The sequence below is a fragment of the Podarcis raffonei genome, chromosome 8 (genome assembly GCF_027172205.1).
Source record: "Podarcis raffonei isolate rPodRaf1 chromosome 8, rPodRaf1.pri, whole genome shotgun sequence".
Lineage (NCBI taxonomy): Eukaryota > Metazoa > Chordata > Lepidosauria > Squamata > Lacertidae > Podarcis > Podarcis raffonei.
The window spans coordinates 34,032,303-34,057,923 of record NC_070609.1 but is presented as its reverse complement, the minus strand read 5'-3'; the positions used below and the strand labels follow the sequence as shown (position 1 = coordinate 34,057,923).

Sequence of the window (25,621 nt, the reverse complement as noted above, 5' to 3'; positions counted from 1 at the left end):
ATAATACAGACTGCGGGTGACCCAAACTGAAGTGTTTAGGAAGCTCTTCAGTGGAACATTTAGCAGTTCAACCTTTTGAGTCTGTGGCACATTAGTGGGAAGAATTCCAGCACACTTCCAGCAATAAGGCCTTTTCTCAGGCCCCCCACCAAACACACACATCCATCCATGTAAATTCAGCACATGACTGGAGAAGGTGAATGGGCCAGACCTGCCACACATGCTGCTGCTGTGCTGGTGGAAAGAGACCTTTTTGGAAAGGAGACTTTTGAAATAGAAGGGTTGCATCAGTATTAGTCATACTTGGAATATACCCATTGAAGTTAATCGACATGACTGACTTAGGCCCATTAATTTCAGGTGGTCAACTCTGAGTATACCTTAGTTTCCTCCAACCCCAAAACCATAACTGGGCTCTTTATTGCATGTCTGTGATTATGCAGGTGTAGAGATAGGGGTTTTGACTTTTGGGAGCCACACAAGCAGCAAGTATGGGGGTCAGCCACTGATGGATGGAAAGGCCAGTTTGGCACCATCTCTCCCAGATTAAAATGACACCTTCCTCCATCCTTGTTGGGGCTGCAGGACCGAGCCTGTGAGCATGTGGAAGACCTGGAATCCAACCGGATGGTGCGTAAGATGAAGAAGCGCATCTGTCTGGTGCTGGACTGCCTCTGTGCCCATGACTTCAGCGACAAGACAGCCGACCTCATCAACCTGCAGCACTATGTCATCAAGGAGAAGCGCCTCAGCGAACGGGAGACCGTCGTGATTTTCTACGACGTTGTGCGGGTAGTGGAAGCCTTGCACAAGGTAGGGTGTCTCTGCTTGTCTCAGGGAGCTGTGAGGAAGATGTGGGGTTTTGGCAGCCACGTGACTGTGAGGGAGGCTTGGTTCTTTGGTGGGGGGCATGGCGTCTGCCGATGCTGAGCTAGAAAGAGTTCTGGGCAAAGCATCTTCTTATATCCAACTTAGTTGGTGCAAAAGTCTTCAGGTCATAAATGGCCAGGTGAAATGAACAAGGGATCTTGATCCACTCCATTTTCTGCAAGCACAACTTTAGGTTGGGGGGATTGAATTAAGCATTTAAGTTTCTTATCTTACCAAATAATCTACTTTGTTCTACAGTGGTACCTCTGCTTATGAACTTAATTCGTTCGAGAGATCCATTCTTAACCTGAAACCGTTCTTAACCTGAGGTACCACTTTAGCTATTGGGGCCTCCCACTGCCACCACCGCACCACTGCTGCGTGATTTCTGTTCTCATCCTGAGGTAAAGTTCTTAACCCGAGGTACTACTTCCAGGTTAGCAGAGTCTGTAACCTGAAGTGTTAGTAACCCGAGGTACCACTGTAATAGTATAAATTCCCTCTTGTCTTTCTAGAAGAACATTGTGCACAGAGACTTGAAGTTGGGGAACATGGTGCTGAACAAAAGGTGAGCCCCTTTTGCAACTTTCACTCTGGAACATTATTTGCAGCTGGTGGGATTTCTGCGGATTGAGGTGGCACGCCAAAGAAAGTTAAGCTCCTGTGTGTGCTGGGAAACACCTGCCAAGAAAGCTCCCGCTTTTCAGTCTGTGCATCCACACACAAATCAAACAGCAACCTTAGAAGGCGGTGTCTTGTTTGCTTGTTTTTCCCTGGAGAAAGCACTTTGGCCTTCCTTAGGAGTTGAGCGAGGTCACAGGAGAATGAAACTGGAGGAGGGAGGCCGTGTCAGTCTCATCCCCCTAGACATCTGATGCAGGAACATGTGTTGCAGCCTTGTCATTTGTGCACCAGTTCAGGGTTGACCTCATAAGAGCCTCAAGTGAGACGAGGCCAACTAGTTTTATCATCAGAGTGTAACTTCCAATAGCTGCCACTGCCCTCTCCCTTCCTTTGCTCCCAGACAACTCAGCGTCACAGTGAGGAATGCCGCTGACAGCTCCATGCACCCCTTTAAACAAGATGTTATGTCACATCAGTAGGTTTTGTATCCATTGCTTGCACACACTCACATGCTCCGCATAATGTGACTCACGTTTCTGGCAAGACTTTGCCTGTTCAAGCCCCTGCCACCCACAAGCACAAGTTATATCTGTTCTGAAACATACAAGGCATACATGTGGCTTCATGTCTGGCTTTTGAGCTTCTTGGAGATACTTAAGCTGCTGCATTTGGAAAAAGGATACTGGGTTAGATGAACCTTCTGATATCACCCACTAGGGCCACTCTTACACTCCTAAAAACGAAATGCAACAGTTTTCTAGAGCAGCCAGGATGGGGAAAGGTGTTCTAGGGAGTTGGAGATGAACAACCCTGAAAAAGGATCTGGTTCGCACCTGAAGGTTCTCTGAGTTCCAGCCCTGCAGTTGATTGTCTGAAGTGATATTCATGGCTCAAAGTGCCTTTCATTGACTTTGGCTCTTTTACCAAGAATGAACCCTTCCTGAGTAGGCCTTATCCCAGGGATCCAGCAGTGTTTTGCATACAAGGTGGCCACAAGGCCATGTTCTTGCAGGCATGTTCTTGTTTCTGTTGCCACCGCTGCATTAAAAGCGCATCAAATGGCCTTGTGGAGCGAGAGATGTGAAGTAGGCAAGTATCTGTTGAGCAACGGCCTGGTAGTGCAGAAATGCCCTTTGGGTGGCCCCCACTCATCCAGGATCACAGTGAGGCAAGTGGTGCCATTTATTGCTCCTTCCTGATCCCCTGTGGGATGAGATCAGTTTTTGGCTGCCTGAAAACAGCCATTCATACATTTCACAGCTGAAGCACCTTGGATGCTGATCTCCTGATGGCTTTTGCCAAGAAAACATCGTCGTCTGCCAGGAGGACATGGCGGATGTTTATGAGCGGAGGCCATCCTCCACCCCTCGCTCACAGGAGAGTCATCAGGAGCTGGCTGTTTGGAATGCTGACTTCTTTCTTTCTTTCTTTTAAACAAGTCTCAGTTAATTTAGCCAAAGAACATCCAGGCCTGCTGGTTCTTGTGCATTCAGGCCTGTTGCTCCGTCGTCCCTCCCTCCCACTCCCAACTTCTCAAAAGTCCGCTCGTATTTCTTGAGTGAAGGTCAATAAATCTGGCACAGATGATCAAAACCTTTCAGGGGAGTTCCAGACTCCCAACTCCCAGGGGGTTAATGCAACTTTTGCCATCTTAGTGCTCTCCGCATTTGTGGAGGACTGAAGGGTGTTTTAGTCCAAAACGTCTGGAGGGCATCAAGTTGGTGAAGGCTGAATCAGGGTTTTGAGGACACTCTGAACATCAAAGTTTAAGCTGAACCTGAGTTCACAAATTTAGATAGATAGGCAGCGACATATTTATACAGTGCTTCTCCAAGTTGCTCAGGCCAATGTACATGGTCTTGCATCCATACACCCACATGCCCTTGCCAACTACCGCATGAGGTAGACTAGACTGAGAGAGTTACTCACTGGTCTTAGGTCACCCAGAGAGCTTTACAGCTGAAGGGTGGCTCTGAATAATTCTGATGTGTATGTCATACCAAACTCCCAAAAGCCCCATCTGGTCCAACCACTGTTGTTAGCTGCTTGGCATTATTCCTCAGAGCGGCCTTCAGTGTCTTTGTTGACACCCCAGGCATTCATACTACTCCAGCACCCCTCACTCCCACCCCCCATTACCCGGCCACTAACTTTTTCTCCCCTCCAGGACCCACCGAATCACCATCACAAACTTCTGCCTGGGGAAGCACTTGGTGAGTGAAGATGACCTCCTGAAGGACCAGCGTGGGAGCCCCGCCTACATCAGCCCTGACGTCCTCAGTGGTAGGCAGCAGCATCCCGTGGCAGCCCCCAGACCTTTCTCCCAAAAGGGCCTCCTCCCTGCTTTGCAAGCATGACATCACAGGCATGTGACGCGGCACTGAGCCTCTCCAATGTTGGGTCCAAGATGGGAACATGAGACCAGCCCACAGGCTGGTTGCTTAGCGCCTCTCCTTTGTCTTCCTCCTCCTCCTCCTCCTCCTGGATGGGCCCTGCTAACTCTCCAGGGCCGTCTCTCTCTGTTTGCAGGCCGGCCGTATCGTGGGAAGCCCAGCGACATGTGGGCCCTGGGTGTGGTCCTCTTCACCATGCTGTATGGGCAGTTCCCCTTCTACGACAGCATCCCCCAGGAGCTCTTCCGCAAGATCAAGGCTGCTGAATACACCATCCCCGAGTGAGTGGGGGTCGGGGGCATGCCTGGCCACAGGGTTCTGGGCCTTGGTGTCTCTGGTTTGGTAGCTCTACTGCCCCTCACTCTCGCTCTTTCCTGACAGAGATGGGCGGGTGTCGGAAAACACTGTGTGCTTGATCCGAAAGCTGCTCGTCTTGGACCCTCAGCAGCGCCTGACCGCCTCCGAAGTGCTCGACTCCCTCAGTTCCATCATTGCTTCCTGGTGAGTGTGTGGGGGAAGGGGAAGGGGATAAAATCCTTCAAAGAGCCCTGCAGATGGATCAAGCCAAAGGCCCATCTCACCCAGCATCTGTTCTCGCAGGCACCAACCAGATCTGGGGGCAACACCAGCCCCTCTGCTCACCCTTCCAGCCCAAAGCTGGCCTGTGGTGAAGAAGTGAGCTTTGTTGGGAAGGCTGGGTGGAGGAGTCTTTTGTGAATGCTTTGAACGTTGGCCAAAAGACACAGGAAGTGTTGTTTCAACTTCTTGGGAAGGAACACCCTGGGCCATGTCTCTTGTTTCTTAATGGTGGATGTGGCATAATTTCTCCCTCCTCCTCACCTTGCTCCCTTTGCTAGAAGAGCATCTTCTTGAGCTAAGTTTTATACCCTGCTACAGAGACCCAGGGACGCGGGTGGCACTGTGGGTTAAACCACAGAGCCTAGGGCTTGCCGATCAGAAGGTTGGCGGTTCGAATCCCCGCAATGGGGTGAGTTCCCATTTTTTGGTCCCTGCTCCTGTCAACCTAGCAGTTCGAAAGCACGTCAAAGTGCAAGTAGATAAATAGGTACCACTCTGGTGGGAAGGTAAACGGCATTTCCGTGCGCTACTCTGGTTCGCCAGAAGCGGCTTAGTCATGCTGGCCACATGACCTGGAAGCTGTAGGCCAGCTCCCTCAGCCAATAAAGTGAGATGAGCGCCGCAACCCCAGAGTCGGTCACGACTGGACCTAATGGTCAGGGGTCCCTTTACCTTTACAGAGACCCAAGTACTGAAAGAAGCATGAGCAGCCACCTTTACTTCTCAACTAAATGGAAGCACCCCATTTGTGTCCTTCAGTGCCCTGCCCAGGAAAAGGCTTGCCTTTCTTGACAGTGGGCACTGTGGAAGACCTCTTACAGTTCTGACCACCAGGTCTTAAAAAGATATTGTAGAGCTGTCAAAGGACAGTCAAAAGCATCATGGGGATGGAACAACTGCCTGCAGCATGTGATGAACCCTTCGGTCAACTGATAAAGAAGCATCCATAATAAGCTGTGTGTCATGTTGCCCCCACCCCACCCTGGTCCTGTGCTGCTGCTTCAGCCAGGTGCTGCTGGCTTGTACATGCTGAGAAATGGTGAGGTGGGTGGGCTGGCAAGGCTCCTGGGTGCAGTGTGTGAGGGTTGCCGTCTTCCAACTGGGGGCTTAGGCCACCTCTGAGGTTGGCACAAAAGTGCCGCCTCCTGACCCACCAGCCTGTCTCTCCTGCAGGCAGTCCATGTCCCTGCTGAGCGGGCCCTTGCAAGTGGTGCCTGACATAGACGACCAGGTGGCGAATCCAGAAAGCGCACACGAGGTAAGACCTGCCTGCTGAGCGGGACCACTTGCTAGTCAGAAATGAAACGAACAGGGCAGAGCAGATACCCAGCAGCATCTGTCTCTGCTGGCCTTGGGGGCTTTTTCCATCAGTTGGTTCCCAGCTGATGAGAAGTGATGGCTGGGGAAAAGGAATGTCTTGCTGAGAAAGCTCTCTGAGATAGCAACACATTTTTTAACCGAATTGCAATTTTAATGCAGATTCTTAAGTATTATTAAATGCTACTGGGGATCTGAAGTCAACCACCTCAGCCTGTCCATGAAATTCAGCTGGTCTCTTGGCTTCCTCTTTTTCTCTCTCTTCACCTGCAGGCAGCCCCTTCCCTTCTTAGCTGGCTCCACCTGTCTTTCCTCCAGGCCCCTCCTGCTTTCCCTTTGGCAGTTGGAATGTTTGAGGACATTCCTGCCAAATATTAAGAGCCCCCAGGTTGTGTTCGAGTGCTGCGAATCTGGCGGCTCCTTGCAGCAGAGACCCCTGTCGCCTCTCAGAGCTTGCTCTCAAGTCAAATGCCCACTGCTCTGAATGAATCTGGGATTCCCAGGTGCATGAACATGGAGGGGGTGGGGAGCGACTTGTCAATGCAGAAAACGAGCCTGGCAGGCTTTGTGGTGTGTGCAGTGGAGCAGTGAGCTTGTGTACAAATGCTGGGGGGAAGGGGGGATGCTGTTGCAAGCAGGTCTGGCCCCCACCTTCCTGGTGGTCTCTAACGGGGCTCCTCCTCCTCGCAGGCGAAGGTGACGGAGGAGTGTTCGCAGTATGAGTTTGAGAACTACATGAGGCAGCAGCTGCTGCTGGCCGAGGAGAAGAACACGCTCCACGGGGCCAAGAGCTTCCTCCAAAAGCGGCAGTTTGGGAACATCCCTCCGGTGCGGCGCCTGGGCCACGACGCCCAGCCAATGAACCCCTTGGACGCGGCCATCCTTGCACAGCGCTACCTTCGGAAGTAGCTCCTCCCACCCCACCGTGGGCCTCTTGCCCCCGAGGGGGCATGCGACAGCGACAGCCAGGTCCCAGGATCCCTCACAATGTAGCAGTCTTCCCCTGTGAGCTGAGTGCTCAACAGGCATTGCCTGCTGGGCTTTGCCCCCCGACCCCGGAGGGGGCAGCAGGGGAAAGACCCCAACTGTCTGGGGAAATGGCTGGCGGATTTTAACTCCACACCTAGACAGCTAATCTGCTTTTAATCATGACTCTGAAATCTACCTCTCTGCCTCTTTTTAACCACACTGTTCTCTGGACTGAAACGAGGAGCGTTTTTTGGCAAAGTTTGCCCCCGCAGGCTTCTTTTCTGACGCAGACGTTGGACTGCTGCGGAGACCACGTGGGCCGTGCTTCGCTCTGTCTGGTTTGAATAAGCTTAATCATTTCCCCCTCCTTTCTTCCCTCCCCCCTGGTGGGTTTCATGAAAGTAACTATTTCTTAAACCCTCTCCCCCATCCCCTTTGTTCTATTTTTAATTTAACACCTAGTTTGAATATATTTTGTGTAAACGTTGGTTTCGGGCCCTCTGCGTGACCACAGGCTTAGCAAATGGGTTGCCTCCACTACGAGCTGCTCTCCACGTGAGAAAGCCTCGCTCTGCAGATTCTGACCTGGGGAAAGAGTTCCAAACCAGGGGCTGTTTTAAAAAATGTAGCTTTTCCGAGGGCCCAAACCTCCCTTTTCCAATCACTTTAATTATTTGGGGATATCCTGGGAGGGTTTTTGTTTTGTTCTGTCTTCCTTTCTTTTTTTAAATGGTAGCTTTTGAAAGGCGCAGTAACGTTGCATTAATTCTGTTGACATTTCTCCCTGCCTCCTCCTCACCCACACTGGTACGGCTGAAGGGATAAATCTGTGAAAAATGTGAAAAGGGTTTGCTTGCTTCGTTTTTGTTTTGTCCCCTACCCCCCAGGCTGTCTCAGGTTCAGAAATGCCTGCTGGTCTCCACTCCTTTATGTGCTCTTTGCTTTGTCTTGCCATTGCCATCTTGTCACAGACAATTCCCCCACCATGACATTTATTATTATTTTTTGCGGGGGTGGGCGGAAGTGGTTCCCCTGATGCTGTGCAAACGGCAGGTCTTGCTGGGACTGGGCTGGATCATTTCTGAGCCTCGTTTGTTGGAACTGGATGCCTCTCTTGCCAGATAAGCTGTTCTCAAGCAACCCTCCCTAGGCTGTGCTGCCCCATTTCCACTCCCTTCCCATTTCCGGTCAGCCTTCATCACCCTTTCAAAAATTGTCTCAAAATGTGTGGTGTCCCCTCCCCACCCACCCTCTTGAACCACTGGATGCCTGCAGAAGCAGCATTGCGGTATCCAGGAAGCGACACTGACCTGAAGGAAGTTGGCTCTGCAGTCTGGCTGGAGTGGGGCTGTTGGATGGCCCTGAGATGAATGAACCAGCCGAGGACAACGGCCTCCCTTAGTGTGAATGTGTTTGCATGGTGCAAAGAGGAGGACTAGCGAAGGTTGTAGATCCTGAAATCTGACTTCAGCACAAGGAATTATTTTCTACTGACGAGAACTGCAAAAGAATTCTGCAAATCTCTTTAAAAAGAGAAAAGAAGAAAACCAACCACGTTGAAACTTCCTTGCAGAACCTCTGTGCCTGATCTACACTCCCCTCCCCTCTGTGGGGCAGACTCTGCTTTGGTTGTTCTCTGGCTTTCTCATCGTTGCTAAGTTGGGAAACAGGGATGGAGTTAGGGAAACCCACATTTTGCTCTCTCACTAGGAATGGATGGTAACCAACCCCTCAAAGGTCACCAGCCCCCCCCCATGCAGTCTCACCAAGAAACACAGCATAAACCTGTCTATAAGGCATTAGCTCTGTGGATCAAGCCAAAACTGGATTGGTGAACGCTAACAAGCTTAATGGCACCCCTTGCTTGGCCCAGGTGGGGGCAGTAAATTTGGGCTCCCATTTCACAGCCCCTTCTGTGGGCCAAACCTCTCCAGGTGAGCCAGTTGCTGTAGGCCCTTGGATCTTGTTTCCTGGGCCCCAGCCTCTCTGGTGGTTTTTGGGACTGATGCTTGCAGCACCATCATAGCCCACAAGATGGAGGAATCCCTCAGTTGGGGGGTAAGATATTTCCCCAACTCCAAAAAACTGAGTTGCCCATCTTGTCATCTGGAAGCACATGCGAGGTGTCCTGCTTGAGCGGGGCCTGCACACCTCCAAAATGAACTATTCTGCTGAAGACAGACCCATAGCAGTTCCCCTCAGTCCTACCTACAGCTTTCTATGGGGTTGCAGTCCCAGCTGACATGTTTTCTTAATAGTATTGGAAGGTGGGAGAAGAAGTGTAGGATGACAGGCGAGGTGTGGGCCTGCTTTCACAACAACTTTCTAGTCCACTTCCCAAGCAGGTGGTTTCTGTGGACTTCTCCTCTGCCTGGAATATTTCCTGTGTCAGTAGCAATAGAAGCCCCCTGGGCAGGGCCGGCTCTTCCTTCCCCTCTCGGAATTCAGGCAGGGCAGACTCTGCTCCCTCTGCTTCCTTTCTCTCTCTCATCTCCCCTTCACCAGTACTGACCATCTTCCCCAGCAGAGCTGGCTGTGTGTTTTGCATTGGGACTCTCTCCATCCTCAAAAAACATAGCAATACTCGACAGGCTGTCAAGCTGTGTGCTCCGCCCAACTCTGGACATGGTGATGAAAAGCAAACTGAAAGGAAATGGGGAGTGAGGGTGTGTGGAAATTGGGGTGAGCTGTCTGGGTTGTGTTTTTGTGGATTACAAGCCGGATGAGACACCAGAGACAAAAGATCCTATTGTAAAAAAATTGCAAAGATAATTTGTATAGAGACCTATTTTTGTATTACATCCAACTATTCCTGCATGTCAGCAATAAAATTTCATAATGTAGAACTAAATCTGTATTGTGTTGGAAGGTCCTGGCGACTTTTGTCTGGAGCCAAGCTGTGTGTGTGTGTGTGTGTGTGTGTGTGTGTGTGTGTGAGAGAGAGAGAGAGAGAGAGAGAGAGAGAGAGAGAGAGAGAGAAGCATGTGAAAACAGAATTCTGTTTCAAGAAAATTATTTTGCTAGCTTTTAAACATTTTTACAGAAACTCCTAGTTCTCATGCATCTGAAGATGTGCTTGGAATGAGGTAGGCAGTATCTGCAGAAATCTTGGGAGCTGGAGGGAAGGAAGGCTGCACATGAGACGACAGGTTAGAACGAATTGCACATGGGGAGGTTGAGCACATGGGATCACTTTGTGTAACTTATGAAAGGCCTGCAGTTTGGGTGCAAAATCTGAGTTGTCCAAGGAGACAGAATATAATGTGTCTCAAATAAGCAAGCCTTGCAGTGAGTCAGAGTGAAGGGCTTCTCGCCGCTGCCTGAGGAGCATCCCTTGAGTTGTTTGTGCAACTCATTTGTCAAACACCAATGTTCTACACCTGTGTTATCACTGGCAGTCAGGTATGTCCTTTCTGCCCTGGTGGTATGGGTGCTTGTGGTAGTTAAAATTCTTCTACTTAGGAATGTGTTGAGCCCCAGCTGAGAGAGAATTCCACTGGTCTGTCTTATCTAACACACTCAAAATTCCTCTGAAGCACCATTCCACCATTGAGGAAGCGAAACCCAAGAGGGCACAAGCTGGTACTCAACTGGGGAAGGGGAAGACACTCTCAGATCTCTCCCTTGCCACCCGCTTCTGACTCTACAGAGTTGCAGGAGGGCTGCAGGAATAGTTTTGTATTTCCCATGCACACAGACATTTAGGCAGCCCTACGGTGAAACGGCGTTTCCGTGCGCTGCTCTAGTTTCGCCAGAAGCGGCTTGGTCATGCTGGCCACATAACCCGGAAGCTGTATGCCGGCTCCCTCAGCCAATAAAGCGAGATGAGCGCCGCAACCCCAGAGTCGTCTGCGACTGAACCTAATGGTCAGGGGTTACCTTTACCTTCACAGTGAAAAATGGCCTGGCATAGAAAATCCAGGAACCTTCGCAGCAGGGCTTGAAGGTAAAGTGAGCTAGAGTTTCCAGTCCAACAAGGCACCGTTAACCCACCTCTGCCTTGGTAACACACTGGTTGGTCCACATTGCAGCAAGCTCATTAGGCGGGACATCTCCTGCACCAGCCCTGTGAGGTAGGCTAACCCAAAAGGATGACTAGTTCAGAGAGTGCTCTGGCTCAGGGAGGTGGGTGGATTTGAAATTGACCCCAGTCTAAAACCAACAGCACGCTGCAGACACCCCTATGCTAGGCTGGATGCTCCCTCTTTTGCACGCAGCTGCCATGTAGAATCAGTCTGACTATTAATTTGTTCCTCTCACCTGGTGTCGCCTGCTTCAGGGTATTGGGCACAACTCTACCACCTGGTATAGCCCCCCCCCCCCGTGCTTGAACTTGGGGTTTCCAGCCAATCAGGTGCAGGCCCTCTCCATGTTCTCTGGGCCCCAGAGGATCCTCTGCAGTGATCTGGTACAAAGGGGCACTGCTGAGGTGTACCCTGCAAGTGATGGTGATTTGGAGGCCTGCTACCAGGGCTAGGTCAGTTGCCCAAGCCCAAGCCCCCCGGTCACTGCTGGCGTGGCAAGAAATTAGTTAAGAGGTGATGTGATAGAAGATTACAAAATGTGTGGCATGGAGGAAGTGGATAGGGGAAAGTTTATCTCCTTCTCCCATAACACATTCGAAGCCGAAAGCTGTGGAGGATTCAGGACAGATAAAAGAATCTTTATGCAGCACATAGGTAAACTGTGGAACTCTCTCCCACAGGAGGAAGGGGTGACCACTGACCTGGATAGCTTTAAACGAGGATTGGACAACCTCACGGAGGAGAAGGCTACTAGCCAAGAAGGCTACGCCCTGTCTCCACCGTCAGAGGCAGCAATGCTTCTGAATACCAGTTGCTGGAAACCACAGGAGGGGAGAATACTCTTGTGCTTGGGTCCTGCTTGCAGGTTTACCACAGGCATTGGTTGACCACTGGGAAAAGAGGGATGCTGGACTAGATGGGCCACTGGCCTGATACAGCAGGCTCTTCTTGCATTGGGTGCTGCAACAAGGGCCTGAAGAGAAGTCAGTGAAAGGACTGGGGCTCCCAGTGTGGCACCTTCACTTGCTGCCCTGAAAGGGATATGAGGGCAAGCAAGGGCCTCAGGCTGGACTCTTCCACTACTGAGTTAATGCCTGGCCCTCTTTTTGGCACAAGAGGGCGCCTGAGGGTTGGGCACTGGATGCAGCCCTGACTGGGCCTCAGTTCCTCCTGGAAGCTCCACCCTTTGCAACTGCAGCAGCAGCCTTCCCTTCCTGCAAAGGAAGATTTGGGGTGGGAAAGTCTCTGCCAGCGCTTTCTCCCCAACTTCCCAGTTCAAGACCTGGAAGGAGAAAGGAGCTTTTCTATTGGGGCTTCCCATCTTCTTTGAGCAGCTTCCCTGAGGGTCTCTTGCACCCCCACCCCAAAAGAATGAGAGATGGGGGGCTGCGTACCCAACAGGTTGGCCCCAAACTTGTTTTGGGGTTGGCAAACTGCTTGTGCAACTTTGTGCCAAACTGAGGAATTGGGGACCTATTTTAGCATAATTGGAAATCCCTTTGTATAGGAGTGAAGGTGATTGAGATGGAGCCCACAAGGGGTGGCTAGGGAGAGCTCTCCAGAGGTTGGGGGTAGCCCTTGAGGACGCAGCATTGCCCCTTCCTCGCTACTTGCCATTGCTTCCCAGTGCCAGTGTCCACATCCCCTCCTGAGTGCATGCTTTTCTCTCACAGCTCAATAAGCCCAGCCCCACTCTCCTGCCCCCTGGATTTGGGGGACAAGGCATCTAGGCAAGGAGGCAGGGTTAAGTTCCAGCCCCATTTCCCTGTGGGACTGGGTGGACAGAAATGGGCTGTGCTGCTGGCACAGATGCCCTTTGAGGTAATAGAAGTGGACTAAGGAGCACCTTCTAAACCCTGGTTGGACTAATGCCTACAAAATCTTCTCCCTCGACCCAAGTAGAAGCTGCACGTGATTGAATGCATAAGAGTCTTGTGGAGAAAACAGCCTCAGAAAGAGAGAGCAGCAGCAGCAGCAGCAGGATACTGGTGAGAAGGGAAGGGAATGGCTAGATCTAGAAATTTGGGTTAAATTTGTTGGGAGAGCAGCTGATTATAAATGAGGTAGGGGAGGGGGCTGCAACACTTGGGCAGGACCTGCAAATGGTTGAGAAGCGGAAAGAATGAAAGGGGAGAATTTTCAGTCCAACATGCTAAGTTCAGTCATAGCATGTCTTCTGGGAGTCACCTGCCAGTGGTGGACGGAGCAGCAGAGGTGACTCCTACTCCCTGCGTTCTAGCCACACAGGTCAGAGTGGGTGCATGCCTGCACACCCACGCTTTTCCCTCTGTCCAAGCAAGCATGAGGCATAATCGCACAGCTCGTGGACACGTTCTAGCCAGGCAAAAGCAGTTGAGGAGGGTGATGAGCCAGGCAGATGAGGGCTGTGGCCTTGGGAAGAAGGGGTGTGCCCTGCAAAAGACTCCCAGCCACATTCAGACCCAGGTTTGAGGTTCTCCACCCCTGATAACAGAGAGTCAGCTGGTCTAAAGGGGTCCCCCATTTTGAGTCATTCCCTGGCACAGATCCACCCTTAAACTCCACAGGACACACGGGCTTTTTGCAGGCCTGCCCATGAACACCAGAGCAGGAGATATGGGAATGTGTGAAAGCCATGGGGTCTCTGGATTTACACCTTCAAGAGCTGGATCCTTGTAGCTAAAGGGAGCTGCAGTTTGTGCCCATGAAGGACTTGTTGTTCTGTCCTGGTAGGGATCATGTCTCTTGTTCTCCTGCCTCTCAGCCTATTCTATTTTTTAAGGTTAAACCAACAGGCTCCTCAAATCTGCATATCTTTAAATAAATTAAAATGCCAACTATTCCAGCTGGAATATTTAATCCTCCTTCCCTCCCATCCACATGGAATTTCAATACACATTATTGTCATTGTGTACTCCAGTGGCCATTTTTGTTTAAGGGACGGCACCTGCCTTCCCTTGCTTGTTCTACCTGAAGCAGGTTAGCCATCAAAATAATCCAGCCATCCCTGCTCTCGCTCCCTCTGTGTGGGTGGAAGGGGGGGAGCTCTGACCCGCCAGCCCCCTCTCAACCACTTCCTGTTGCTCAGCAGCGTTAATGGAAAACAGACCCCATCTTTGCCTCTCTGACTCTTTTCATTCCCAAGCAAGAGGACGGAGCAGGGGGGTCCTTCCGTGGCAGAGGGGCTCCATTTTTCCCTCCTGGCACCCCTGGTGCTCCCGCGTCCCTCTTCTCCGTGTGCCCGGTGAGTATGCCATGCCGAGCAGCCTTCCCCCACCCCACCCCTATCCCCTGTGTCTTCCCACCCAGGGATCCAGGCGACCCAGTTCTTTGCTCACTGGAGAAAGAGGAACGGCTTCTGCGTCTGGCTTGGAAGCTACTTAGCTTGAGGTTCTCCACCATGTTTCACAAGGAAGGTAGCGGAGAAATCTCCCCCCACCCCGATTCTGCTCTCTCTCTGTGTGTGTGTTCATGTGTTTGCTTGTATGTAGGGAGAGGAACCGATCTGGGCCTGTTAGCTCAGTGCAAGCATGCTCAAATTTGCGTCTTGGGCACAGACTTGAGTTCTCTCAGATGCTAGAATTCAGCCGGAGAACAAGCTAGCCACCTTCCTCCTCTCCGATCCTACTTAACTTCTGCAACCCTTCTAACCCTTGGAATTAGGGAGCCATTGTTTTCAAATGTGTAGCAGTTGACTGTAGTTACTCAGCAGTGTCCCTCTGCATGTGTTCAATGACGCCATAGCTATTTCACAGAACCATAGAGTTGGAAGAGACCTTGAAGCTCGTCCACTTCAAACCCCTGCTCGGTGCAAAGACGCCCATTGCTTCAGCATCCCATCCAACCTCTGCTTAAAAACCTCTAACAAAGGAGAGTCCACCACCTTCTGAAACAGCCTGTTCCAAATAGTTCACGTTATCAGGAAGTTCTTTCTAATAAGGCAAAATCCTTTTTCATGTGATTTGAATCTGTTGTTTCAGGAGTCCTACAGATTTGCCCCATCTCTGTGACAGCCCTTCAGATATTTGAAAGTAGTCGTCATTGTATCTTGTTCAGGCTAAATATACTCAGCTGCTTCAACCTAAAGACCTAGGAAGAAAGGGGTCCTCTTGTCCCTCCCCTTGTTAGTTTGCTTGCTTGCCTACCCCAACCCCAACCTCTGGACACATTCCAATGTGTCAATAGCCTTTTTAAGCTCCAGTGCCCAGAAGTTAACACTGTTCTCCATATGAGGCCTGGTCACAGCAGAATGGAACAGCACCGTTCCTTGTGATCTGGATGCTATCGTGCTGATGCAACCTAGAATTTCACTAGCCTTTGTAGACACCCCATCCCAGTGCTGACTCAACAGTGGGGCTGCTGACTCCATGTGTCCCAGCGCTGAATGCTAGACTCTGTGTCAGCATCTAGCATCCTTGGGCAGCTTCCAGAATTGCAGTACCTTGGCATGGTCCACTGCTGATGCCTGCCCTGGACCTCCTATAATTTTGATGGGGTGGGGGAGCACTCTGAGCACGGCAATGGGGTCTATTTTAAATTTCCCAACAATGCCCCTGGCCTAGTGTTGCTTTGGGGTACTGTGTGAAATTTAAAAAGTACATAGATTTCACTGCCCATCAGTCAGCTAAGCCCATCAGAGGACATTGTTGCCCAAGGCAAACCTGAAGCTGGCTCTGATGAAGGCCTTGAGAAGGGGCTCCAGGTCCAAATCCACACCCTTCTTCCACCTTGCTCTGCTTTTAAAGCCTGCTAGGGTCAAAGAGATGAGATAAAATCCACAGGGCGCTAGGCTTCTTCAAAGCTCAGTGTTGCCTCCTGGGTTTGGGCCATGAAAGCTTTCTCCTGCCATCTTGGCAGCACATGGCTCAGCAATAAGGACTGGAGCATGATGGCAATGCCCATTCCTGTTAGCACATTCCCAGCAGGCCCAGGAATTGCTGCTGAAAAGTCCGGGCAACATTCTTGTTCATGGCTCTGGCTGGGGCCAAATGGACTTAGCTGCCCCAGTTGGGTGCTCTTCAGCAGTTGCAATAATGCATATACAGTGGTACCTCGGGTTACATACGCTTCAGGTTACATATGCTTCAGGTTACAGACTCCACTAACCCAGAAATATTACCTCAGGTTAAGAACTTTGCTTCAGGATAAGAACAGAAATTGGGCGGCGGCAGCACAGCAGCAGCAGGAGGCCCCATTAGCTAAAGTGGTGCTTCAGGTTAAGAACAGTTTCAGGTTAAGAACAGACCTCCGGAATGAATTAAGTACTTAACCTGAGGTACTGCAAGAGTGCTGCAGACTCCCCTAAGCAGTCGGGACTCGGTCTCAACCTAAGGATCCAGTTGAGAATACTGCAGAGATGAACGAGTGAGCCAAGGGCACCCCATGATGACTGTCAGCCGGTGGCCTTATTGCAAGCATATCCCCTTTGTCTTGGGACTCCATTTCTCTTTCCACCTGTAACTGCTTCCTCCTCTAGCTCTCCAGCTTGCCAGCTGACTATGAAGACGCAGGACTTCCTTGCTCTTGTGCCTCCAACAGCACTGAGACCATTTGTCCTTTCACCTGCTAAAGTCTGCGGCCCAATGCGCTGTTACAAAGGCACAGTTACACTTTGCAGCTGAACAGTTGGCACCCTGAGTCACCCCCTCCACTGCTCTCTCCCTGCACTTCAAGCCTCTTGACTTTGCTTTAATCATTAACCAGATGTTTGAGCTGTGCGGAAACCAGGGAATGGGAGGGGGCGCCCTCTGGATGGTGGGAGCTTATAGGAACTGAGCTGCTGCATTGAGGGGAGGAGGGGAAGATTGTGGAAGAGGTTGCAAGGGTCAATCTAGGACCACTTCACATTATTTTAGTGGCCCTAGTCTGGACTCATAATGTGCCTATGGCAGGGTCCCCTCAAGGCTGGCAGCTTCAACTTAATCACTCCTCTTTGTGGTAGTTAAGTGTCAACTGTCACTCAAGCCTGGCCACTTCATTGACTTGTCAACCAACAGATAAGCCAACCAGCCCTTTGTCAGACAGATACAGCCAGACATATCAGTACAGATTGGGAGAAGCCACTGAATTGGCTGGGGGAACAGCTCCACTACTTGAGGCAGTGACTGCCCCCCCTCCACCGCCACCACAAACAAGAGAGGGGCCCCAGCACCCCCCATTTCCTGTGGCTGAATACTTGGCATCCCTCCTCCTGCTCCTTGCCAGAAGCCCCCACACCCCACCGAAGGGGGTCTGTGTTTTCTATTGCTGGCCTGGCTTGACTCATCTCTGCTGATGTGTCACATTTTTTGGATTTTTCTCTTCATCCTCCATCCATCCGGATATTTCTGGGAAAAACAGGATCTGGCTGCCCCTGTGTCCGCTGCCCCACTTGGGCTAAACTCAGCAGCCATTGCTCTCAGTCCCAGGAAAACTCCAGCTGCCAAACTTGCTGCAGCCAAGGAGACGGGACAGCTGCTTTTGAGCTCAGTGTTGTGAAGCGGAGAAAGAGAGAGGATGCTAGAGGAGGCCTGATCCTTCCTAGCCCCATTGCCACTGCTGGAGTTCTGAGGTTAGTGACTAAAAGGCTGAGGGACTTAAAGGCTGGAGTGCCCAGAGGTATGAGAGCACTTTCGTGTGCCAGGAAAACATGTGTGCCAAATCTGAACCAATGGCGGAGGGGAGCAGTCACTATATATTTCTGGAGCAGACGGCCGGATCCTTTTGCTTCTCAGGCTGACCAGTATTTCTAATGTATTTGGGGAGGTGGGGGTGGGCAGCCGCCCACATTCTTGGAAGGGTTCCTGCACTGAAAGTTTGGTTGTCTGAATGCAGTGTTTCTCCCTAAGACAGGACACCTGGCGTTTGTCTTTTTGATAACAGGGTTTGCAAAACCTGCTGGAACTGGATGCTGCATTTGTGGCCTGTGTGCGGTTTTGACATTTTGGGGGAGAAGTCTTGGCAACAGCAGGAGAGGCTATTTTGACGTGCACCAAAAAACCCTTCCCTTGTGGGGTGTGCCAACCAGCATGGCCTCCTGGGACCAGTGCCTTGGCGTCACTGCTTGTTTTCTCTTCTGTGGGGCTGAGTTAAACTTAACATGCCACATCTAATGAGCACCCCTCCCATTGGAGGCATGCTGCCAGGGTGCCGTTTTGGGAGCTTAATCCAAGAACCGCTTAGCTTGGAGAAACAGGAACAGAGTTTCTCTGTGCCATGTGCAGAGAGAGACTTTCCCCTCTCAAACTAAGAAATTGCTGCTCCGGTATAGTTAAGCTTACTGACTAGTTTCCCATCCAGAAGGAGGCAGCCTTGGGGGCCCATCCAGCACCCCCCCTTTTTTAAACCAAGCTCTGCTGATGAAGCCCGGGACCAAATCTGAGAGGCCCAAAGGAGCTGTTTTCTGCCTCTGCTGACAGGAGGGTGTTGCTCTTGCTCTGGCTGTGCAAACACACCCAGCGGGTCTTGATGCCAACCCAAGCCCAACCTTGGAGGCCTCCCTGGTGCAGAGAGAGAGGGTCCTTTGTGTGGACCTCTTTTGATCCTGACTTCCTTCCGTGGACTCTGGGCCCCTTCGACCACCACGGCAGGCGGGCAGGCACAGGGACAGCTCCTTTCGCAAAGGATTTTGCAGTCCATTGGCCCTTGCAAGCCTCTCCTCCTTGCTGCCTGGCCCTCTGCTGCCCGGGGGCTGCTCCTCCCGGAAGGCAGAGAAACAGGAGGCCTTCTCTTCTCCTCCCTCTGTGTGTCCCTGGGTGTGTGTGTGTCCGTCCGTGTGTCCAGCCCAGGCTTCCTGCTCCAGGGGAGGGGGCGGGTTCACTGTCCAAAGGGAGCCAGGCCGGTCCTGACATTTGTGCGCTTCCAGCTGCACGGAAGTGAGCGGCAGTTTCCATTAGCCGCTCAGTCCAGAGGCCAGTCTGCTGCTGCTCTGTAAGATCCCGCTCAAGCAGAGAGGGGGGCTCCCTTTCTCCCCTCCTTCTCAGAGGCTCCTTTCTTCTGACAGGGACTGCAATGGAGGCAGAGCAGCAGCCTTGAATTCGGATAGACCCTGCGCTCGGTAAGCCTGGCACCCTTTCTCAATGTTGGTCTGATAGCTGGATTCTGTGGCTGCTAATTGCATGAACCGCTTTGTAACGGTCCCATTCAAATCTGCTTTGAAGATAGCAAACTTTTCAGAAAGGAGAGCTGGAAGTTGCCCATCCACATCTATGCACTTGGATAGCAGACCAAGCACAGGGCCACAGGTTGCCTGACCCACAAACTTCCCTGCCAGGGTGAGATGTACTGTATTTCCATCGAAAGCACAGTAAATACTCGCAAGCTTTCGTGAATTAGTGCATCCAAATTTTGTTCAATTGCATCCTCTTTGCCCCTCTTTTGGTGTTGCATCTCATCCTTTTTGGGTGATGCCTGAGTGGGGATCCTGTCCCTGTGCCATTTGGGAAGGATGGGCTGATAGAAGGCGCTTCGTGGAAGGAGCTTCTTGGTGGAAATAGTGGGTGAACAAGCCTTGGGATTCCAGTCCGATTCTACTCTGGGCAACTGTTCCTTTAGAAGAAGTCGTGCTTGTTCCTAGAATCAAAGAATTGTAGAGTTGGAAGGGACTCTAAGAGTCATCTAGTCCAACCCCTTGCAATGCGGGAATCACAGCTAAAGAATCTCTGGCAGATGGCCATCCAACCTCTGCTTTAAAACTTCCAGTGAAGGAGAGTCCACCTCTAGGGACAGACCTGTTGGTTCTATCTCTGGCCTCTTCCTCGCATCCTTTACTGTAGCGGCATGAATAACCTACTCAGGTGTAGCTCCTGAACCTTCATGGCTCACTTTCACCAATGGATGGGGTAACTGCTCTTAATTTCACAAAGCAGACCTGGCTAGCTATCACCTCTGCCCTTGGAGGGTCCTCTCTTATCCCAAATTGGGGGAGGGGGCTTGCTGTGGATGCACGAGCACTCTGCCCATGCTCAGAGACAGAATTTATTATTAAATTCTAAGCCGAGTCTTGCCAACAACTTGTACGTCCAGTCAAGTCCCCCAGTGACATCTTAATATCCTGTTGTTACTGGGTGAGATCAGTTTCTACATCTTTAACGCTCTGTGGAAAATCCCATTTCACGGAGCCTTTCCCAGTCCCTGCTAACATGATGTCTTCAGCCAAAGCTGCAGTTCACCGTAACGTATTCACAAAGTCTCCCCCCACCCCAAAAAAAACACCCAAACTCCACTTCCCTTTTTAAAAATTTGATGTTATATAGAACCCATAAACAGCCCAAGGGTTGAAATGGAAAAATTAACTTTCTAGATTTGCTCTCACCCACCCCTCCCCCAAATAACAGGCAATGTTTCCTCAATGTGAGGGATGCGCTCTGTGCATGCTTTTGGTTATTCTTGCCTTTGTTATTAGCTAGCACATTCCCGGAGATGCGCTTAAAACAACATTGAGCACCAGGACTGTGCCTGAAGCTGCATCTGTGTCTGGCTTCTGCTGGTTTCCCCCCCTCCGCGCCCCCTCCCTCCCTCCCCTGCATTCCTGCACTCTTGGCTTCCTGCTGCAACAGGCCAGGCATCATTGGGCAATTTGCTCAGCACAGGAGAGACTCCAACCAAGCCAAGCCAGTTTCCATTTTAATTTCAGGCTCAACTGGAGGAGGAACTGCCTGGTCCCTCTTTGAAATTCATTCACCCCCCCCAAAAAAAGGCATCTAGGAGAGTTCCCCAGAAAGTACCAGTGGGGGTGGGAAAGAATCTGAGGCAGCTTCTAAATTGCTTTCCCTACTCACAAAAGGTTCCTCTGCAATCTTTTACTTTCTTTTTTCTTTATTCTCCTCTGCTTGATATTTGAAAAAAATAGGAGAAAGCTGGGTTTTGTTGGTGAGATTGGTTTCATAACATAAATCTCTATTTTTAAAATTATTCCATTATCTCAAATTATTTTGATCAGATTATGGAAGCATTTATCTCTATGCTTATTAGCTAAAACAGATGAAAAACAGGTCATGGGGGACCCCTTTCCTACCCACACCCCAATATGTGTGTGTTGCACTCCAGTTAGTGATCAGTGGCACAAGTCTGTTTTTCTGCGGGTTTTTTTTTTAAGGGTTTTATCCTCTGTGCCCAAATGTCTCATTTTCATTTCCGAGTTTTACAAATATTTTTGCAAGTGGTTTTTAGACTCCCTTTCCCATTCCTTCCCTGCTGTACTGCCATGGGGGTTGGTCGAGGGGTGTGTGCATATTTTCCAACATCACAGACAAATGAGAAGAGGCAGTTCTTACCTTTGATGAAAGTTAGCAGCAACACCCCCTTGTTTCCTCCCTTACAACTTTCTTGTTATCCCTGACTTATGTGGAAATACAGCCTGGTAGGAGCTGAACAGACCCCTGAGAACAGGATGCTGGACTAGATGGGCCATGGGCCTGATCCCGCAGGGGCCCATAACTTTGCATGGTTTATCCTTAGCATGTTCAGAAGAGGAGGTAATTTTTTCCCCAAAAACAACCCCCTCTTTCTTCTCTGGCCTGCTGCCCAGCCCAGCTGCCTGGCTCGCATCAAAGGGTCGCTCAGAGCTTTAGGAAATCTTGGACTCATTAAAAACTTGTGGGGTGAGGGGGGAGAGTTCTGTTTGCAGATGAGGCTGGCATCTGCCTGGATGGCTCCTGGAAATGGGGGGCTGTGAGCTGCTCCTTGCTCAAGGGGGCATCCAATCCAGCATGTTGTCTTGAATGGGGGGTGCTTTCTACCTATTATTCAGCAGAATAAGTGGGGGCCAGGAATAATTATTTGCCCAAGGCCCTGTTTGAGGAGTCAGTGCTGTGGGTAGTAATACTGGTGAAAATTTGTGTTCACATGCAGCTTGAGAATCTTCAAAGCTTTTGACTCAGATCTGGTTTGAACCTGAGAGTCTCAGACCCAACCTGTCCTTCTGTCCCCAAGACCTTTTTGCTCTGATTGCAGGTTTGATCCCCGTATGGGACAGCCACATAATCCTGCATTGCAAGGGGTTGGACTAGATGATACTCAGGGTTCCTTGCAGCACCTACAATTCAATGACTATCAGCTTCTTCCCTGGCCCTTGTTCTGTCCACCCTGAAGTGTGTCCTCTGGACCCTCTGCAACATCCTTTCAACCTGCCAGAAATAGCCTTGACCTGGAAGACTCCTGAGTGTGGCTGGTGCTGGGTGGGGGCAGAGGAAGAGGCAACATCCGGTCTCCAAACAACAAGCCATCTTCCCACCACTGAGGATGCATCTTTTCCTGTGACAGTGGCAGGAAGTGCCCTGGGGGTGGGGGGCTTAAGGGATGGGGGAAGAGAGTAAACATTTGCTGGGACTCTGTTCCCAGGGTCATGCACAACCGTAAATTAAACATTGGGCCTCGGGGGATGACAAGGCAGTGTGAATAATGCATTTGGGTTTGGGTATGGAGAAACTTGGGTTCAAACCCTGTTTGGGCATGAAACTCAAAGGCCTGGGTCATTGAGAGGATTAAATGCCACAGGAAATTCTTTGTATCCTTTGGCGCCCCTCTTTTCAGCTTGCAGAGTCACTGACAGATGCCTCCATCCAAGCTTGCCCGGGGTGTGGTGTGTGACGCATGTCAGAAGAGGCCCCCTGGGAGGGATGACTGTCACAGGACTTTGTAGCCTGAGAGGCTGTCCTGTCCAGCAACCCCATGACTGGCCTGGGGGCCTGAGGAAAGCAAGGCAGCTGTTTTGTTAATTAACGGGGGGGGCAGTTGTTTGGCACAGTCAAGCCCCCAAGGTTTCTTTTATTTGGCAATTTAAAACTATCTCAGCTGTTTGCCCTTTAAGCTTAAGAGTTCTGGGGCTGTGCACCCCACAGTGCGAGCAAAACCGAGAGAGGAGTTCTCAGGAGTGCCACAATCAATTTATTAAAAGCCTGACACATTTTAGAGAAATTCCTTTGTTGGAGGCATCTTAGTAGACCTGCAACCCACATGCATTTAACTTGCGTGCATTCAGCTTTATGTGACCTGGTTCTAAGAAATGATTCACAGTGGGGGCAGTGTACCTTGCTTTTATCCCACATGTTACTGAGGTGCTCATTTGTAGTGGTCTTTGTGTTTGACCCACATACAGTTTCCTGCATGCACACCAAGTGGCATATACTACATAAATGCTACTGCACATGGAGAAATGTTGGCTGGTATAAACTGTTGGATTTGTGAACATGTAAAATTTACTTGTATGATTACAGTGAATGCAGTGTCTGCAGGGATGGTGGCCAGAGAGCTTAGATATTCCCAAAATAATGGACTGTGGTGGATTTTACATTAGAGTCGCTGTGAACCAACCAGTCCTTTAAGTTCCTTGTTCTTTTGTGATTAAAGGTTTGCTCTCTAAACATAGAACGCTATCTTGAGATGCCAATGTTTGTGAATACGATTCTGAAGACCATTGGTGACACTGTCCTATCTCAGACCACAAACAATTCTGTCCTTGCTCCTCAGCAGGGATATTGATAGAAGGTCCTCTGTGTTCCTTCTGAAGGCCCTTAGCCTGATGTCCTCTGCAATTCTTCATGGACACCCTCTGTCATTTAGTCCTCTTTCCAGTCCAGGTGCCTCCTGTCTGAACGATGTCTGAACGAACCATGTCTCCTAAGGAATTGGGCAGGAGTAATGTGCAAATAACGACCCCTCCTCCCTGTCCTCCCAGGTGCCACTGAGGAGCCACCATGGAGACCCACAAGCGGGAGATGGAGCTGCTGAGCAACAGCATGGCAGCCTATGCACACATCCGAGGTGGGTCAGGAAATGGGGGCAGGGGCAGACATATATGTGAGCAATGGCAGTCTCTGGCACTTGGCCAGAGGTGGCATCTTGTTCCCACTATCCGTCCTCAGCACACTATCTTGGGATGTGGATGGAGGATCTTCTTCCTCCTGTTTCAAAATGGCAGGCCAACCTCCTTCCTTCCCATCCCCAGAATGGAGTCTGGTTTAACTGCATTTATGAACTGACTGGCCAATTTAGCCACCAGCCTTTGGATTTCTTCTCTCAGAAGCCAATATAGTCCACTGCATTTCAAGTTCAGGAGCCCTCTTGGTCAACTTCATTATAAAAGTTATATTGCTCCATACAGTGCAGTGTGATTTAGGATACCTCCTTGACTTCATAATGGAAAACAGTGGGAGGCATTCAACACTGTGCTCATTCATTCATTCATTCATTCATTCATAAACTAATTCATATACCGCTGTGTCATTGAGGATGAAGGCTATCCATCCCTTGATGTACAATTCACAAATACCTGAAAGTGAGCATTTACAATGTGAAATAAATAAATAATACTCTGGTAACCATTTAAGAAACCTCAGCGAAAGACTACCATGTCAAATTAATTGCCTTCTTCCTGTACCCACTTCCGTATTCCCTCATTACATCCCAGCTATTCAAAGGCCATTTCTTTATTTCACACAGAACAAACTGTATCCCTATATTTTCTATATACGTCATACTACTTTCCCTCCACCATAGTATTTATCTAAGTTTTACGCATTTACTACTGAACAGCCCTTCACCTCCAGCTGCACAATAGTTTAAATCTCTGGTGTCTTTCAGTGTTTGGCTACTAAAATTCCAGCATCCACAAAGAAATGGCAAATCAACTCAGTTTCTTACCGCCTAATGTCTACAGAGTATGTGGGAGCCCCAGCTCTTAACCATTTCTGTCCCATTCACTACCATATGAATCTCAAAAGCCTATCTCCTCGGTGGTCTTCCTAGCCTATCTGACCCTCTCCTCCATGTCTCTCTCATCTAGATCACCCTGAGAGTTTTGGCCTTTATTTCGTGCTGGGGGTCTGCTTTGGCCTTGTCTTGACCCTCTGCCTGCTGGTCATCCACATCTCATGGCAGCCTCAAGCCATCCCCCGCAAGCCCCGAAAAAGCCTACGCGACTTCAGTGAAGATGAGGACGAGGAGGATGATGACGATGAGGAGGAAGAAGACACCATTGACCAAGCTGCTTCTGAGCCCCCCTTGGCTATGACGGAGCTGCCGCTGGAGGCCCACTCCACCCCTGATGGGACCCTCACCGTCAACGTCTTTGCCTCGGCGGAAGAGCTAGAGCGTGCCCAGCGGCTGGAGGAGCGGGAACGCATCCTCCGGGAGATCTGGCGCAACGGGCAGCCTGACATCCTGGGCACAGGCACTGGCACCATTGGCAGAGTCCATTACTATTGACCCGTGGTTGGCCATGGTCACATTCCTCACCTGGGCAGGGTGGACTGCTACTGAACTCTTGAACCCCCTTGTCTCACCCCAAGGGATTTATGGTTAATCACTTCACCCAGCCAGTATCTCAAACATTGCGAGACCTGCCCTGATGCCAGATAAGAGGCAGCGTTTCGCACAGGGGTGAGAGAGGATCAAGTGACAGTGATAAAATGGCAAGAAGGACCAAGATGAGTTAGTTAAACTGTTGGACAGCAAATTCAAGGACTCTGCTCCTTTTCCTCCTGGGAACTTGAGATGGAAGGCAATGCAGGCAAAGTAAAGGAGCAGCACACAGAACTAATGCCAGTTCTTTTGTTTACGTGTGAGGACTATTCCTGATTTTCACAATGGACATGTGTAGGGAACATGGAAAGTGGTGTAGCAGTGCCCACTGCAGTAACAGAAAGGTACGGGGGTTGCAGTTCACCAGCCTGAACAGACCAAAGCCAGTACTTGCATGCAGGACTCCGGCTTGCATTGTGCTTAACTGATTTAGTAGGCAAAAAAGGAATATGGTGCTCTTGGGGAGGACTGTGGTGGCAGCAGGGGTGGTGGTGTCTTATTGCACCTGTCCAGGTACCTCTAAAGGGATGGGTTGGAGGGAATAGACTGCAAGGACCTTCAACCCACCTGTGCTTACACACAACC

The 25,621-nt window shown here is 50.4% G+C and overlaps 2 protein-coding genes across 6 annotated transcripts in view; both read left to right on the top strand.

The window, feature by feature from the left end:
* The window catches only part of STK40 (serine/threonine kinase 40), a 28,439-nt gene extending 18,836 nt beyond the window's left edge, over nt 1–9,603 (top strand). For both annotated transcript variants that reach the window (XM_053399133.1, XM_053399134.1), the window contains exons 5-11: nt 586–813; nt 1,386–1,438; nt 3,662–3,777; nt 4,024–4,168; nt 4,269–4,388; nt 5,640–5,724; nt 6,474–9,603. In XM_053399133.1, the coding sequence (XP_053255108.1) occupies nt 586–813; nt 1,386–1,438; nt 3,662–3,777; nt 4,024–4,168; nt 4,269–4,388; nt 5,640–5,724; nt 6,474–6,692 (966 nt within the window). In that variant the 3' untranslated portion in view covers nt 6,693–9,603. The remainder of the gene's footprint in view (nt 1–585; nt 814–1,385; nt 1,439–3,661; nt 3,778–4,023; nt 4,169–4,268; nt 4,389–5,639; nt 5,725–6,473) is intronic.
* A 4,135-nt stretch (nt 9,604–13,738) lies between these two features.
* Nucleotides 13,739–25,287, top strand: EVA1B (eva-1 homolog B). Of its 4 annotated transcripts, XM_053399129.1 has the most exons (5): nt 13,742–14,000; nt 16,753–17,306; nt 18,738–18,791; nt 23,412–23,497; nt 24,519–25,287. In XM_053399129.1, exons 4-5 carry the CDS (start codon nt 23,431–23,433, stop codon nt 24,938–24,940), a joined length of 489 nt encoding a protein of 162 aa, XP_053255104.1. In that variant the 5' UTR covers nt 13,742–14,000; nt 16,753–17,306; nt 18,738–18,791; nt 23,412–23,430; the 3' UTR covers nt 24,941–25,287. The 4 variants fall into 4 exon arrangements, with proteins under 4 accessions (XP_053255107.1, XP_053255106.1, XP_053255104.1 ...); XM_053399132.1 differs by lacking the exon at nt 18,738–18,791 and having other exon boundaries at nt 13,739–14,000; XM_053399130.1 differs by lacking the exon at nt 16,753–17,306.
* Nucleotides 25,288–25,621: the final 334 nt, after the last annotated feature.

Bases quoted from the DNA above. Each gene is read 5' to 3' on its own strand.
- EVA1B (XM_053399131.1), top strand. From the start codon at position 23,431: ATGGAGACCCACAAGCGGGAGATGGAGCTGCTGAGCAACAGCATGGCA. The intron at 23,498-24,518 runs GTGGGTCAGGAA...TCTCTCATCTAG, and splicing joins AGCCTATGCACACATCCGAG to ATCACCCTGAGAGTTTTGGC.